At 48.6% G+C, this 16,300-nt stretch overlaps 1 protein-coding gene across 7 annotated transcripts in view; it reads left to right on the top strand.

Annotated features, from left to right (window-relative positions):
* Nucleotides 1-16,300, top strand: part of PTPRN2 (protein tyrosine phosphatase receptor type N2) — an 803,411-nt gene that overhangs the window by 331,587 nt on the left and 455,524 nt on the right. For all 7 annotated transcript variants that reach the window (XM_049642198.1, XM_049642197.1, XM_049642193.1 and 4 more), the window contains 3 exons: nucleotides 9,992-10,174; nucleotides 11,738-11,778; nucleotides 14,345-14,724. In XM_049642198.1, the coding sequence (XP_049498155.1) occupies nucleotides 9,992-10,174; nucleotides 11,738-11,778; nucleotides 14,345-14,724 (604 nt within the window). The remainder of the gene's footprint in view (nucleotides 1-9,991; nucleotides 10,175-11,737; nucleotides 11,779-14,344; nucleotides 14,725-16,300) is intronic.

The following is a 16,300-nucleotide window of genomic DNA, read 5'->3' as shown; positions in this document are numbered from 1 at the left end:
ACCGTCTTGTGCCGCTGTATTGCCTTTGCTCCTTTGCAAAGATCAGTTGACTATTCTTATTTGGGTATGTTTTGGGGCTTTCCAGATCTATATGTCTATTCTTTCACCAGTACTATACTGTCTTTCTTTCAAGTAGTGTCAGACCTCCAACCTTTTTCTTCCTCCTTCAATATTGGGTTAGCTGTTTTGGGTCTCTTCCTTCTCCATATACATTTAGAATCAGTTTGCCAATATCCACAAAATAAATTGCTGGGCTTTTGATTGGGATTGCATTGAATTATAGATCACGTTGGGAAGAACTGACATCTTGGCAATATTGAGTTTTCCTATCCATGAACATGGAATATCTCTCCAGTTATTTAGTTCTCTGATTTCTTTCATCAGAATTTTGTAGCTTTATTCATATAGATCTTGTGAGTATTTTGGCTGAAGTCATTCTTTCCATTCAAGTCTCAATGATGACAACTAAATTATGGAAACCACCTTAGGGGATGAATCATATACAGTTTTCTAAATAGTTAACTAGAGCCAGTGACAAATAATATGCAGTGTGCCCACTGGTAGAAGCTGCCAATCTAATTCTTGCTCACTGATGATGCTCAAAACCAAACCAAAGAGGAAACAAAGCCTCTAGCCAATCTGTTGGAATTCTTTCTTTATTATCTTGATTCCACACCCTGGGGAGCCCAGACTAGGAATTAGGAGAATTTAGTTACTATTATCGCTCTGCTTACTTTTATTCTGGGCATTTCTTATGCCCAGCTTCTTCCCAACATACCTTGTTATTTTTTCTATTCAGATGTCTTACTGTATTATAGGTTGAATGGCCAAGGTAATGAGTGTTCTCATCCCCTGCCCCCCAAATCTGTACTAAAATGGATTCTATTGCGTTGATATGGAATGTTTATAGGGATGGAAGTCTGAAACACTTTCCTTAACTATTGGCTGTGCAATTTCCTAACTCTATGACTCTTAGCAAGTTTACTCATGAATTTGCTCATTTTTACAGAACACCTGCTGAGCACCAACCAGTCAGATAGTCTTTCTTATTCTCTTCCCTCATTCAAGATAAGAGTGTTGGATACGTATGTTTTGGGGCCTCTTCCTGTTTGAACTTTCCGTGATTGCTAAGACCATGTAATTGCCGGCTGTGTTGTCTATTTCCCCATTTTGTTGATGGTGGGAGTCCCAGCCTGGAAACTTATACAGGGCAAAAGTATACCCTGTATCCCTCAACCTCAGGAGGGCACTGAACCAGAACTTTTACTTTTATGGTGACAGTGATCAATTGTAGTAGTGGAAAAACCAGATTCAAGTGCTTCTATTGCCCTGGAGAATATATGCCCACAATTTAGGGTCATTTTCACTTGAAAGGAAGCACTTGCTGCCTTTTTCATTTTTGAAAAAATACATTCACATTTGAGTGAAGGCCAGTGTTGCTCTAAATACTTTTGGTTAAAAAAAAAAAAAAAAAAAAAACAGGACCAAGGGGCATATGGGTGGCTCAGTTGGTTGTGTCTGACTCTTGATTTCAGCTCAGGTCATGATCTCAAGTTCATGGGTTTGAGCTTCTCGCTCATGCACATTTTCTCTCTCTCTCAACGCAAATAAATAAACATAACAACAACAACAACAACAACAACCAGGACCAAATTGACCATTTAATTACTGGAGTAAAGAGGCTGCCTCTCAGAGTCTGCCCCATGAGGAACTATTGATAAATTGCTGTGCCCTGGCTTCATGCCCTTCCCTGGGGTTTATGAACATCTTCTAGAACCTACGGAAGAAGGTACCTGTGTTATCAAAGTAGTCCTCATCTCAGTTAAACTCAGTCCCACATTTGGTATAAGATGCCTGAAACCTTTATGTTAGCCTATCACCATGTTGTGTGGCCAGCAAACAGTCTGCTTTCTCCTGGGGGTGGGGGGTGGGGGGAGAAGCAAGAGCAGGGCAGAGGAATCTCTGGGTGTTGCTCTGTGGCTTACACAGCAGGAAGATGGCTCCTCTTGTTTTGGCTTCTGACTCCACCCTGCCTGCCCAGCATCCCTGAAGTGAACACACCTGGTTGGGTTGCTCAGATGTACAGGAAGAGCAGCTGTGTATGAACAGGGACCCTGACTCTGCATGGCCCCATCCCGTGCCTTCCTCCTCGGCTGGGAAACAGCTTCCCTCAACTTCTGTGCCAGCAAAGAGTCACTGTTCAGATTCGAAAGGAACCTGGGGGGTCACACAATCTGCCCTCACATGAGAAGTATCTTCAATAGCATCTCTGGCAGATGAACTGTCAGCCTTCCCTTAAGTACCTATGAGTTCATTACTTTCCTGTGAGGTCCATTACATGAGAAGCCAGAAGCATTTTCTGGAAAGTTCTTTACACAGAATATTGAGTTGAAATTTGCCTCTCTTACATGGAGAGTGGGTAGAGCACCTAGAGAGGACTTACTGCAACCATTTGTTCCTGCCACCTTCCACCAGGAAGACCTCCTCGAACAACACAGAACAAGTGCATTCTCCCTGTCGCCTGCTGACCCTCACATATAATGCCATCTCCCTGCCACATTTCTAACCTGAATACGTCTAGGCCGCCTCCTCTTATCATAAGTCAGTTAACATTCTGAGTGTGCAGACTCATGTTAATGTGAATTTCAATGAAACATCCTTTAGAAAGCAATCTGACTGCCACCCCCATCACCAACTGAAGTGGCACAATTAATGCCAAACCTAATTTTATTATTTTTTTTTGGTTCTTTGTCTCAGTGTTACATGTAATAGAGAGACTGGGTGATGATGATGGTGACAGTGATGATGATGATGATGGTGATGGTGGTGATGGATGATTATCCTGGTGGTGATGATGGTGATGATTGATAGTGATGATTGTGGTGATGGTGGTGGTGGTGATGATTATGGTGATGGATGATGGTGATGGTGATGATTGATAGTGATGGTGATAGTGATGATGGTGATGACAATGGTAATGATTGTGGTGGAGATGATGATGAAGTGTGTTTACACATGGCTAAATTGTATCCTTTCATATATGCATGGTGGTAAAGGCATTTAAGAGCAAAAGCTGTTATACATGAATCACATCTTCATTAAAGCAGTTTTGTAGTGAGGTTATCTGCACAAAATTGCTTATTCTCTAAAGCTTATAACATTTTGTCTGGGGGACCCTATTAAGACATATAATTTCAGTAGGTCAGGCTTGCAGCAGTTGTGCATGTGACTTGATCTCCTACTCCAGGCCTTACATATTTGATGTCCTGACATTTGTGTAATTGCTCTGCTAGAGCCCACTTGGAGCATTGAAAGCTACTTAAAATGTCATTATAAGCTGGCCGGGTCTTGGAATTATATGGTGCAGTTGATGGAACAAAAGAATGTTCCACTTTGATGCGCGTGGTATTTGATTGTGCTCTGTGCCATGGTCCCTTTTCAATCCACCAGGGCTAGCTGGACTTTTAAAAAAGGATTTCTTGATTTCTGTTCATCTTCACATGACTGACAGTGGGTGCCTTTGAGATAAGTCAGTGTGGTTTACAGTAGTGGCATGGGAGATGATTTCTGATATGTGTTAATCGTTCTCATCATAAGCTGCTCAGCCACTCGAATCTACCATTGCATACCTAAGGGTTTTTTTTAAGTTATTTTTCACTAATGAAACCTGAAAAGTTTCTTTTTTAGATGAGAGGGACAATGTTTGGAATTATATTGTATTATTCCATTTTGAAGGTGGATATTTCTTATTACAGTTATTCTAAGAGATCCATGGAAAGTCTCTCCTGATCTCTGGTCTTTATCTTAAAGATAAGGAGTTTTATCATGCGGTCATCCATTCCTGTTCTTTTCCAGATAATGAGGCTAGACTGAAGGAAGCGACAGAAAGAAGAGGTATGGCACAATACGAGTTTCTCTGAGTTCTTAAATGTTGGGACGGATTATTAGCAGAGGAGCACAATTTCACGTTCACTGTATTGATTATTAGAAATGTGGTAGACAATCTACACGCTTTATTTTGTTTTCACAGTAAACCCTTCAAGTGGGAATTACTGCCTTCCCACCTCCCCCATCTTCCGTACCCCGGATTCGTTTTTCCACAGCCCTTATCAGTACCAGACATTCTATGTATTTATATTTTCAATTGCTTATTTTCTTTCTCTTCCGGTATGGATGAATGTTTCATGAAAGCCAGGGCTTTGTTAACTGCTTTATTCCCGCACCTGGGAAGTCGCTGGGCATAGAAAATGTGCAATAAACATTTATGGAAGGAAGGAAAGAATGGAAGAGAGGAGGGAGGGAGGAAAGAGGAGAGGAAGGAATATCCCATCTCTTGAACTCTCCTGTTTAAATGTGAATGTCTCTGGGAGGCACAAATCACTCACGGATTATCAGTCACCTTAATGAGACCTAGAATGAGTCACCCGCACTATGGGCAACAGAGACGCTGCCTGAGGAGCAAGCCGGGTGGGGGTGTGTAGGGACACAAGGGAGGGGGCGTTCGGACATGTGGGGACAGGACCAGACCGTGGACTCAGACACAGAAGACGGCACGAGGGAGTGAGGGATGCAAACGTTGCCACACACAACGTTGGAGAATCTACGTGAGAATCTAGCCTGCTTCACAGCTTTGTGCGAGGCCAGTTGTGCGAGGCCAGGTTGCTGTAAACCAGGGTCGGAATAATCACCGTGGTAGTTCTCGTATTGCTTTACACTGCACGTCCAGCACGGTAACCCCGTCGGGTTGTGCTCCTCCGTCTGGAATTGGACAGTGGCTGGAGACAGTGGGGCCCTGAGAGGAAACGTTCTGCCCAGGTAGACAGGAAGCCTTGGCTCAGGGGCTTAACTTGGTCTGAAATGTTGTCACAGGGGAGGTAAGAGACGTCCTCTGCCTGCTGCTGTTGGATGCAGAGCGGGGTGGGGCAGGGATTCCGTGGTTGGAGCCCTGTTAGCACACGCACCTTGGCTCTGCGAGACGAGGGTGGTGTGAGAGACCGGGGCAAGCCCTTGGTTGGCCAAGGTGCTTGGGAATGGAACGTTTTTGTCCAGTGGATTTCCTGGTGAAGTTTGCATTCACCAGAGACACATTTTTGATTCAACGCTTGTTAAAAATTTCTCACACATGTATCGATCCGTTTCCTGCCTCGACGGATGTCGGGGGCGTCGTGGTGTGCACCCAGGGGCCTTATGCACAGGGAGCAGCAGAGCACTGTGACGGGCCTCGGCCGCCCGCAGCCTGGCTCCTACTTTTAGGTGCCTGCCCTTTCGCCCCTTTTATGCCATCGCGGCAGCCCCGCAGACAGACCACTTAGAGTGGGTGTGTTTATGCTGCCACAGGCCTAATAAACAGCAAAGACAAAGACTTGTGCTTACTTTTTAGCTTAGGTTATTTTTTCATGTTTTTTACTGATTTTCTCCTTAAAATATATTCTTGACGTTTTTAATGAAAAAGTTTTGCTCAGGGTAACTCAGACCCCAAAATTTATACAGTAAGATTTTTTTCTCAAAAGATATAAATTGGGTTTATCTTTTTTAAAAATGAGTAAATTAATCGGGTTACCTTCATTAGAAATTAATAAGAATTTTTAAAACTTTTTTAGTAAAAACTAAGTTTTATATTCTTACAGTTTAAAAGTTTTATAGTGACGTTTGTTAGATCTAAGTTTGTCAATTTCATTGTTAATTTCTGAGGGTAAAATGTAGGAGGTAATTTACAAGTAGATTTAAAGTTTGGAGGTTGGTTGAATTTCAGGAAAGACATGTGCCTGCAGATGGGGTAATAACTGACAGTTTGGGGAGCGTGTGAGCTCAAATACTTGTCTGTTTTAGGAGGAAAATGGAATCAGTTTTTGGGTTGTGCTGTCATTTGATGTTCTTGCAGGGTCTCCGCAGTTGGTCTGTCCCATATGTTGAGTTTGCTTAATACTGTCCAGTCATCAAGTCTCTCTGGCTGTGTGAGTGTGAATCCTATTGTAGCTCTGAAGCAAACCATGCCTTTAATTCTCTATCCTTCCTCATGGTGATTCGTACTCCTAGGTTCTCAACACAAGGAGTGCCCAGTACCAGTTAGTGAATAGGTGAATGGATGGGTGGATGGGTGAGTGGGTGGGTGGATAAGTGGGTGGGAGATTGGATGGGTTGGTGGGTGGATGGGTGGGTGGGTGCATATGTGGGTGGGGGGGGGGAGGGGTGGGTGGGGGATGCGTGTATGGGTGGGGGGATGAGAGGGTGGGAGGGTGGGTGAGTGGATGTGTGGGTGGATGGATGTGTGGGTGGGTGGGTGGGTGGGTGGGAGAGTGGATGGGTGGGTGGATGGGTGGGTGGATGGGTGAGTGGGTTGGTCGGGTGGAGGAGTGGGTGAGAGAGTAGATGGGTGGAGCCTGGGGTCTGACTTTAATAACTGAGTTTCACACGTCTTTAAATGCACATGAATACTTTGGCAAAGAACCGTCTCACAAAGCGCAATCTTACATTGAATGTTGAACCAACTGGGAGGCAGCATCACTTGGCACAAGTAAGCGTTCTGGGGCACACACGGCGTGTTCTCTGCTTCTTGCTTGCGAAGACGCTGATCTGTAGCCGGAGCTCAGCACGGACACCCCAGCCTCTGTGTTCACGATGGGTCGTGAGGGATGAAAAGCAGCGGAGGGCTACATGACTCGTGACCATCAGTGCCTCATCATGGTCATACTTAGAGTTGTCACTCGTGGTGCTGCCCCAGGGAAGTGCTTCTCAGGCCTGGCTCACTTGTTCCCATTTTACACAGAAGGGAGCTGAGCACCAGCGAGAGTGAGAGTAACAGGCTTGCCCCGACCACACCCTGGGAGTGCCCGTGGGGAGAGGAGTCCATACCCGCGTGGGCCGGATCTGTGTGTGCAGCCTCATCAGCTCTCAGCTCCCTGAAGCAATGTTTGGACGCACGTAGCACTCTTTCTCCTAAGCGGCAGAGTGCACGCTCCCCCCCCCAACCCCCCAGAAAGGGGTCAACTTTTCTTCATGCGAATCTGGCTCGGCAGCCCCGGGGGCGGAGCACCATAGGGGCCACGTAGTGACCGGTGAGAATTTTAAATGTGTTCTTAGAAACCAAAATCTCAGCTACACCTATCACCAAGAAAGGGGAAACCCCTGCAGATTCCAGAATTGTGAGGCTTGAGAAAGTGGACAGGAATCCAGTGCTGCCAGCAGTGGGGTTCACGGCCGACACTGGGCAGTTGCCTGTGCTAACGGGTCCACGCAGGAAGCAGACACGGCCTGGCGCTGTGCTCCTGCCTGCCTCTGTGGGTGAGGCCCCTGCGCTCTTTCCTCCTCCTGGGCCAGCGCTGTGCCTGCCGGTCCCTCAACGCCGTGGGCCCCGCATCCGTCTACCCCTGTGTTGCACGAGTGGTCTCCATGTGGCGAGTGACTGTGGTGTTTTCATGCCGCAGTTTCTGTCAGGATTGTTTCTCATTGTCACCGTGATGAAAGGAAAGGCGGCTGGAGTAGATTTGGCAAACGTGGGTCACCGTGGACCTTCTTTTTTCTGCAAGTGCCTTTTCAGAGCAGACGCTTGGCTTCTGTGTTGGTGTGAGGGCAGGGGCCCTGCTGAATCATGAGCGCTGAGAACTTCTCATGCCTGTTGGCGGGCAAGAGAGGGAAAGTGCCACAGGGAATTAAGTGTGCAACTCTAGTTTAGTTCCCAAAGATGGAAATGTTAAAAAATACAAAAAGCCTAAATTTCTTAATTTGTAAGAAGCGGGGAATGATGCCCCCCCAACTTAGTTCAGAGGATCGCCTGAATGAAGCCATGGGAAGTATGAACTCTCACTAGGTCACTGTTCTTAGGGAGCAAAGTCATGAGAATAATCATCTTACATGAACCTTCACTTAGGAACCAGTGACACATTTAACCAGCATTAAATACTCAGGAAAAAAGCCAGCCCCCTGCCCCCACGTCAGAAACAGGACTCCATCAAACGTTACGGTTACGGAGTGAGATTTACGTATCATGAAGTGTATGGATGCCGAGCGTATGAATGAGTGTGTTGACACGTGTGTGCACACGTAACCAGTGTGCCATTAGACATCCCCATCGTCCCAGGGAGTGTCTTCCTGCGCCCGGTCTGTCCCAACACCCTGTCCCCTGCATAGGCCCCACCCGGTCCTGGAATCACCTCCTACTGAAAGAATCATGTGTGTTCTTCAGTGTCTGGCTTCTTTCACTCAACATAATCCCCTTTGGATCCGTCTGGATGTTTGTACATGACCATAGTTCATTGCTGCTTGTGCAGATAATGACAGATAGTTCGTCCATTCTCCCGTTGATGGATTTTTGGATTTTTTTTTTTTTTTTTTTTTTTTTTTTTTTTTTTTTTTTTTTTTTGTATAGCTATTACGGATAAGGCTGCTAAACACAATCTTATATGCCTCTTCCATGGACATAGGTTTTTGAGCACATTTTCTAGATATATGGAAGGGGCATATTCTGTTATAAGAAACTGCCACAGGGGCTTCCTGGGAGCTCTAAAGCTTTACTCCTACCAGGGGTGTACAAAAGTTCCTGCTGCTACATTTCCTCTGCAAAATTTGTTCTCAGTCTTTTAAAATTGAGTCATATTAGCAGGCATGAAATATGCTGACCGTGGCTTTAATTAGCCTTTCAGTGATTAGTAATGGTGCTGAGCACTTTTCCATGTGCTTACTGGCCACTTGTATATTTTCTTTTCTGAAGTTTCTGTTCAGTTCCTTTGCCTATTTTCATTGGAACGTCCCTTTTTATTATTATTGCTGATGTTAGAGGTGTTTTTAAATGTATATTCTGGATAAAAGTGTTACGTCAGAGTTTTTTGTTTGATCATCTTCTGAAAAAATTTTCTCCATTGAAACGCCTTCGAATTAAGGCAGCTTTGTTGAAAATCGTCTGCTTAGGGTTGTCATGATGCCTCATGTAAGATGTGTGTGGTAACCTTACAACAGCACGGTTCCGTTACCCTCTGGTGGCAGGTACTCCCGTCGACCTGCTTTATAAACCCTGCGTTAGACGTGGCTGCTTCCTCCCGGAATAGAGGCGTTAGGAGGAAGACCGTCGTGCGCGTGCGCCCACCCGGCCGCCCTTCCGCTAGCCTCCAGCACTTCTCACAGGCCTGTGTTTCCAGCCGGTGTCATTCCCTCGGCGTTTCCTGTCCTGCAGGTCTGCTGGTGACAGATTAGCTTGGCTCCTCGAATGATACGGACACGTCTTTCCGTCACCCTCATGCTGGAAGGAGATCTTCCCTGGACGTGGGCTTCTGAATCAGAAGCTTTTTCTTTAACACTTCAAATACGTCATTCCTGTGTGTGTTATCAAACAGCTAATTATAAATATGCGAAGGCATCATTCTTACCAGACACGCAGTGTGTCTCGCGCCCTGGTCTGCGTCAAGTCAGCCGCTGTCTGCGTCGCGTCGCAGCCTCTGGGGGCCGTTGGGAGCCGTCTTGCCCTTGACCCTCCCAGGAGATGCCCCTGCGTGGCTCGCTCTCGGGTTGGTTCTGGGGTCTGCTGGGTGCCTTGGCTTTCACACTTAATGCTCTTCCCCAGTTTGGGGGAATTGCCGAGGGTTTTCCCCTTCCCCTTCGGCTTTTGGGTCCCATTCTCTCTCTGTCTCCTTCTTGCTCTCTGGCTGTGGTCCGTTGTGCCTAAGGTGGCTCTGCAGGTCACTGAGGTTGCACGCAGTCTTTTTCAGGTTTTACTCTGTTTTTCAGAGAATGATAGTTCTTGTTCTCCATCCCGGGACTCACTGACCCCTTGTTCCCCATCGTCCGGTCTGCTGCTAGGCCCACGCAGTGAGTTTTGGAATGGCCGATACTGTGCCTTTCGTCGACACAACTTCCACTGCTCCGCTTGGGGTCCCACTGCTCTCTGCACCTGCTGGGTGCCCGCCGTGCCGTTTGGGGTCGCTCGTTCATCCCTTCGTTCCCGTGTTGACCGCTCCTCCCTGGTGTCTCCTGTGCTTGCTCTTGTGTGTGTCCCCCCCAGAAACACTTCTCCAGAGTCTCCTGAAGGACCTGGGAGAGCAGCCGGACCTCGGCGAGGTGGCCCGCGCGATTGCCTCCGCCATGCAAGCTGTGGGGGCAGAAGGGGAGCCGCGAGGTGCCGAGAAAGGAGCCACGGGAAAGCCGAGAGAGTCCGACGTTGGCCGGCAGGGTGGAGGCGTGCCAGGTGAGGCTCCCGGCCCCAGGGTCACTCAGGTTTGTGGGGCTGTGGGGCGGGATGGGGCTGTGCAGAGGCCTGGCTCACCAAGCGGTTACACGTAAGTTCCTTCTGCTGAGGAGAGGTGGATTTGTAGAAACGATTTTTCTCCGTTTGAACTTTTGCCTCTAAAAGCTTTCTTAACAGGCTGAGCCTACCAGAGTAATTATGTTGAAAGGCAAATTGCTCTCTGTGCTGAGGTTCAGAGTTAGAAAAAAACAGGCCAGATAGAAAGTGTTTTTGTTTGGATTGTGTGGGTGAATGGAGTCAAATATTTGAATAATACAGTGAAAAGGCTCCATTTGAATGTCTGCTTGAGGCTCAGAGCCACCCTGCGAGGCTGCACCAGAGAGAGAGCAGAGATCCCCCCACCCTCCCAGGGTGCGTGCACATGTGTGCACACACACTCACATATGCACACATGTGCACATACACGCACACAATAGGCACACATGCACGCACACACGTGTACATACACGCACGCACACGTGTGTGCACACACATGCACACATGCATGCAACACACACATGCACGTGCACACATGCACGCAGTGCACACACACGTACACGTGCGCATGTACACTCATGCACACCTGTGCACATGCACATGCACACACGCCCGCATGCACATATGCACACACATGCACATGCGTACATATAGATGCACACACGCGTGCACACATGTACATGCATGCACATGCATGCACACACATATGCACGTGTGCACGCACACGGCAGCTGGAACCCTTGGGCTAAGGGCTGAGCAGGTCAGGTTTCGTCTCCCCTGATGACTGGCCTTCTCTGTGCCTGACTGCTTCTCAGAGTCTCTGGACCTACATGAAAGTGTCTAATTCAGTGCCCTGCACACAGCAGGCACACACAAAACGTGCCAGAAACACAAGTGAAAAGTTGCATGTGTCTCTGCTCTGTGGGCTGGGACAAAGTCATGCTCGGAAGCTGGAGTCAGGACACCACAAGCTCCAGCAGGACGAGGCTGTGTGTTAGGCAGTCAAAGAATAAAAAGACTGCTGCCTCTCTGAGGGTGAGGAGGGGCAGAGAAGGTGCCTGGGCATTTGGGCTTCACGACTTCTCGGGTTACGCACCATCGGGCACTGCCGGTAGGGTATTTAGAGAAACCACCATCGGCGAAAAGTGATGAACTGTAAAGACATCTTAACTTGAGGTGGTTTGGTGTAGACGCCTGACTTTGCTTTTCTGTGACTATTAACCGCTGCCGGCACTGGTTTCTTGCCGCGAGCTAACTCTGACGATGACACACAGATCCGTGAGGCTGGTAATGCGATTTGTTACTGACTTCACGTCTGTGTTTTAGCTGGTAACCCCCTCCTCTTCCATGAAGCTTATAGAAGGCTAATATTGTACTATAAACAGAAAAAGTTTGCTTGATAGTAGAAGTTAGGCCGACATCATTATGCCCGATCTTCTGTGAAGGACTGTCTGTGGTCCTTTGGTGTGGGCGTCACCTGCGATGACATTCTTGACAAGGCTTCTGATAACGCTGTGTCTTCCACAGATGACAGAGTGCCGGACGGTGGAGGGAGAGCTTACGAAGAGGTAAGACGGAGCGTCTCTGCGTGTTTGGTTCACCTCAGATCTAGAGCTGGGCTGGTCATCTCTCTGTTCGTGGTTTGGGAACGTATGTGATATAGAAAGGTTTTTTTGTTTTTTTCAGAAAAGGATGGAAAAAACTCTCATAATCCCCAAATAGGGGAAAAAATTGTGTATATTTTGATACATAGTAATATCTGCTTTCAGATTATGTACTAATACCCATTGTAGGAATACGAAAAATATAATCAATACAAGTAAGAAAATCAGCATTCCTTAGAATTTTCCTACCTGGACCGATTACATCAAACGCCTGCTTTATGTCCTTGTGACTGTCCTGTGTGCACTGACTCCCGAGCTCCACGTAGCAGGGACCTTCACAGGCTCTGGACCGTTTAGGACTGCACTGTCTAACGTGGCAGCCAGTAGCCACACGGCGGCTATTTAACCCTGAATTTAAATTCATTAAAATTAAGGAAATAAAAAACATGCTTCCCGACTTGTGCTAGCCACATTCCAGTGTTGCTTCGTAATGAGGGCATTGGATGGTGGCGATACGGAACATTTCCATCGTCGCCGGAGGTCCTGTTGGACAGCGCTGGTTGGGAAGGCAGTCTGAAGCAGGGCTCAGTCACAGGTACCCCCACTCACCGAGGGGTTCCTACTTAAGAACCTTTGCTCATTAGCACAAGCCTTAAGGATTCAGAAGGTCAGTGTGTGAACGATGATACACACGATACGTGGTTCTGTTTTTTGGTAGAGTGGAAAAAAATTTTTGGTTTGCACTTCTCTTTCCAGATTATTTCAGTGGTTTTTGGTTCAATGCTGTTAGCAAGTAGCAGAAGAAAACATCAACAGTCCTCTTAAATGTCCATCAGAAATGGGGGGATATTCTGTGTCAGTTGAGGAGGGAGACGCGGGCCTAAGAACGTGTTTCTTGACTTAGGAAGTGGAGGGAATTTTACAGCGATGGCCGAGTGCGGCCAAAGCCAAGGCTGCTGGGTCTCCCCAGGGCACACACTTGAGTCAAGGTTGACTCTGTGAAGACCCCAGGGTCCTTATACCCTACCTTTCCATCCTAAACAAGTTGAATTTTGATTCATTTCTCTGTTACCTGGGGTATGTTTTCAAGCAACTTTTTTCCAATGGGCATTGAGTGTTGTATTTTCTGAGCTCTTATTTATTAATATCTTTTGTTTCCTCTTCTCACGGAACACAGTTTAAGCAGAAACCCAATTCTCTTTCCTTCAAAAGCCTGAGGAGCGTGTTCCATCCTACTTAGTAACTGAAATGCTATGTACAGCCACCATCCAGGATCCAGATTCGAGCAAATGTTTTTACCAAGATACTATTTTCTTTACATATTTCAAAACACAAAAGGAAAAACATCATGTACGGTTTTTAGTTAAGAAGAGAATGGAAAGTGTAAAGTAAATTCCCTTTTCCTTTTTCCATCCGGTATAATCCCGGGGATGTGATTTCATGCGGAAAAAGGAAATACCTTGCAGAATGAGCAGGGGTCTCTTGCTCTCGTATGCAGGAGGAGGTGCCCTGGGCGTGCACTTCGTGTGCCCCAGCAGCAGGAGTGACCATTCGCTTCCCTTGGAAGCAGGCCGGAGTCTGAGAGGGCAGTGTGGTCCGGTGGTGGCATCCCTGACATCAGTTAGAGCTGCACTCAAATTCTGGATCTGCCAATCAGTGCCTCAGTGATCTTGGGCAAATTATTAACCTCTGTAGGCCTCGGAGCCTACGGATTAGAGGTAAAACTAGGCCTGTGCTCACAGGCTGGGGTGACAATTAAATGAGCGAATGTGCACAGATCGTTGAGCACGGTGTCTGGCCTATAATCAGCCCTGTGTGTGTAAGATGATGTTCATCTAGCGAGATGTCAATTAAGTGGTTCTGAGGGCCCTCTTGTCCAGGAAACGGGGGTCAGGACGGGCAAGCCTTTGCATATGACGACCCAGGGTCCCTCAGGGGGTGTGAGGATGCAATCACGTGTCCCTGTGACCGCTTGGCCCTGGTGTCTCCACTTCCCTGTGAAATGGGGACGAGCATGACATCGTGAGGACTCGGGGGGTTCACGCAGACCGGGTGTCTGAGAGAGAGCCTTTGTGCATCGTAAGAGCTCAGTAGATGCAAATGGTAATGTCATGGTCAGAGGCCCGCTGTTTCCAGAGGGGTAGGATGGGGTCTCAGAATCCACGTGCGCTCTCTTTAAAACTTCAGATGCCAAACACCTACACTGACTTTATAAAGTCAGATTCTTGAGGAAGGTGTATGTGTATGTGAGAGAGCGAGAAAGACAACCAGAGGCAGAGACAGACAGACACAGAGACAGAGACAGAGAGACAGAGAGAGAAAGAGACCAAGACGGAGAAAGTGAACCGGAGACAGAGAGACAGAGACAGATGCACTCACTCCCCGTGAGTGATGCTGATGTGCGCGGCCCTCGTCCTGCCCTGGCTGACCGGATGTCTGAGTGCAGCTGTGACAGAACTGCTCCTTCCCCTGCCTGCGGCTACCCGCCCGTCCCCCTAAACTTCATCTCACGGAGCCTCCTTTCTGCCAGGTCAGTCGTTTGAGCCTCGAACTCGGGGACCGCCTGCCGGACCCTGGGTCCCAACTCTCTCCTGCCGTACCCCCTCTTTCGGAGCCCTTCAAAATGGAGGCAAAGAAATCAGAGGCCGCCGAGGCCCCCCCGACTTGGGAGGAGGAGAGCGCCGGGGTGGAGGACGTGAGGAGTCAGACCTACTCCAAGGAGCGGCTGCAGAGGCCGCCTCCCGCAGAGCCCGGCACGGGCGGCTTCGGCGAGTTCCGGCCCTGGGTTCCCCGGCCCTCGCAGGAAGACGCCCACCTCACGGCGGGAGCCCAGGGACGCCCCACGGAAGGCCTGCGGCTGGAGGTCAAGCCTTCCCAGGAGGACCACGGCTACATTGTGACCGGGACCGAGTGAGTAGAGGCCCTGGTGTTCCGCCCCCGGCGCTCATTGGGTGGGTGGAGTGGGGGTGCCCTCACCCTGCCCGTCTTTGCCCAGAGACACGGGAGGAGGCATTCCTGGTGCCTCGGGGGCGGGAGGCCGGCCGGCAGCCAGCCTGTCGGTCACCCGGTGTTCTGACCCAGGGGCCTGAGCTTCGGGGCCGTTCTCCACAAAACAGAGCCCTTCGGCCCTCCGACCCGCAGCCCAGACCACGGGGCACGTGGACGCAGCGGCCCCCGGGGAGCGGGTGGGACCCGCACCTGTGCTTGTGCGGCCTCCTTGCCGATTGAAACTCCAGAAAAGTAGTCCAGGTCTTGGGGCATGAGTCCTCCTTCAGAGGGGAAGACACGGCCTTAGGGACGGGTGCCCTTCCTTCTCCCCTTTCTGACCCACACATCTCGAGGGGCCCCGTGCCCACAGTGTGTACCCGGCGGGTGACACCCGGGCCGCCCCATTTTCAGGTCATCACACCAATGACCCTGGCTTTTGACGCTGTGCTTTGTGAAACCGTTGTGTCTTCTTCAAGTAATGGAAGTATGTGGCTGGCCACGTGCACACAGGTGTGTGTGCACGTGTGTGCAGATGTGTGTGCAGTCCTGCCCACATATGATTTTGCTGTTGCGTTATAGTGTTCACTGTTCAGGCGTTTCTTCATTATGAATTCAGAAGTTGCCCGCGTTTCAGTGGTCACACGCAGTGTGGGAGGGGCCGCTCACGGTCCGTGCCATCGGTCACACGCAGTGTGGGAGGGCCGCTCACGGTCCGTGCCGTTTCTCACTCTGGTCCTGCACACCTTTCTGTGCCCACACCTCCCAACTAAGTTCACTCCACCAGCTTGTCTCAGGAGTTGCTATACTGTAGGTAGCAAATTTCATCAATTAGCAATAGTTGTCTAACACGATTGGGCAGAAGATACTTTATTTTGAGCGCAAACCACAGACCATGTATCAAAGCCAGCTTGAAACCCAAGACTCTTTCGAGCTGTAGATGGTGCTTTTACTTGTTTTTTAGAGAAGTCCTCAGCAGCTGACACTTCAAGTTTGCATCAGAGTATCGACTCGTTTTCTCAAGTACTTTTTTATTGAGACGCGGCCTCCCATTTCTGCCCTCTTTGCCTGGATGGTGAGCTCCATGTGCCCATCTCTGTTGTCAGGCTCCGTGTCCTAGAACGCGAACTCTCAGTGAGCGTGGTCTTTAGAATCGTCTTACAGAGAAGCTCAGATGGGAACTTGAACACGACGCCCTGCTGGAGGCTCAGCTCTGTGCTGTTCCAACAAAGGCAGGGCACCTCCTCGGTTCTTTTGTGAAGCAAACCGTTTGGACAACAGTTACTTATTCTAGACCGTCCAAATCTGTGGAGTTTTCCCTCCTTTGGGAAACATTGATGTGGTGTGTGTGTGTGTGTATGTGTATATGTGTTGTCTCTATTCATCTGTATATCTATGTATGTCTGTGTGTGTGATGTATATGTCATGTGCACATGTAAGTGTGCGTGTTGTCCGTATTCATCTGTGTGTATCTGTGTGTCGTGTGTATGTCATGTGCACA

Source organism: Panthera uncia, chromosome A2 (genome assembly GCF_023721935.1).
Source record: "Panthera uncia isolate 11264 chromosome A2, Puncia_PCG_1.0, whole genome shotgun sequence".
Taxonomy (NCBI): domain Eukaryota; kingdom Metazoa; phylum Chordata; class Mammalia; order Carnivora; family Felidae; genus Panthera; species Panthera uncia.
The sequence above is the reverse complement of the archived record's forward strand: the minus strand, read 5'-3'. Positions and strand labels throughout refer to the sequence as shown.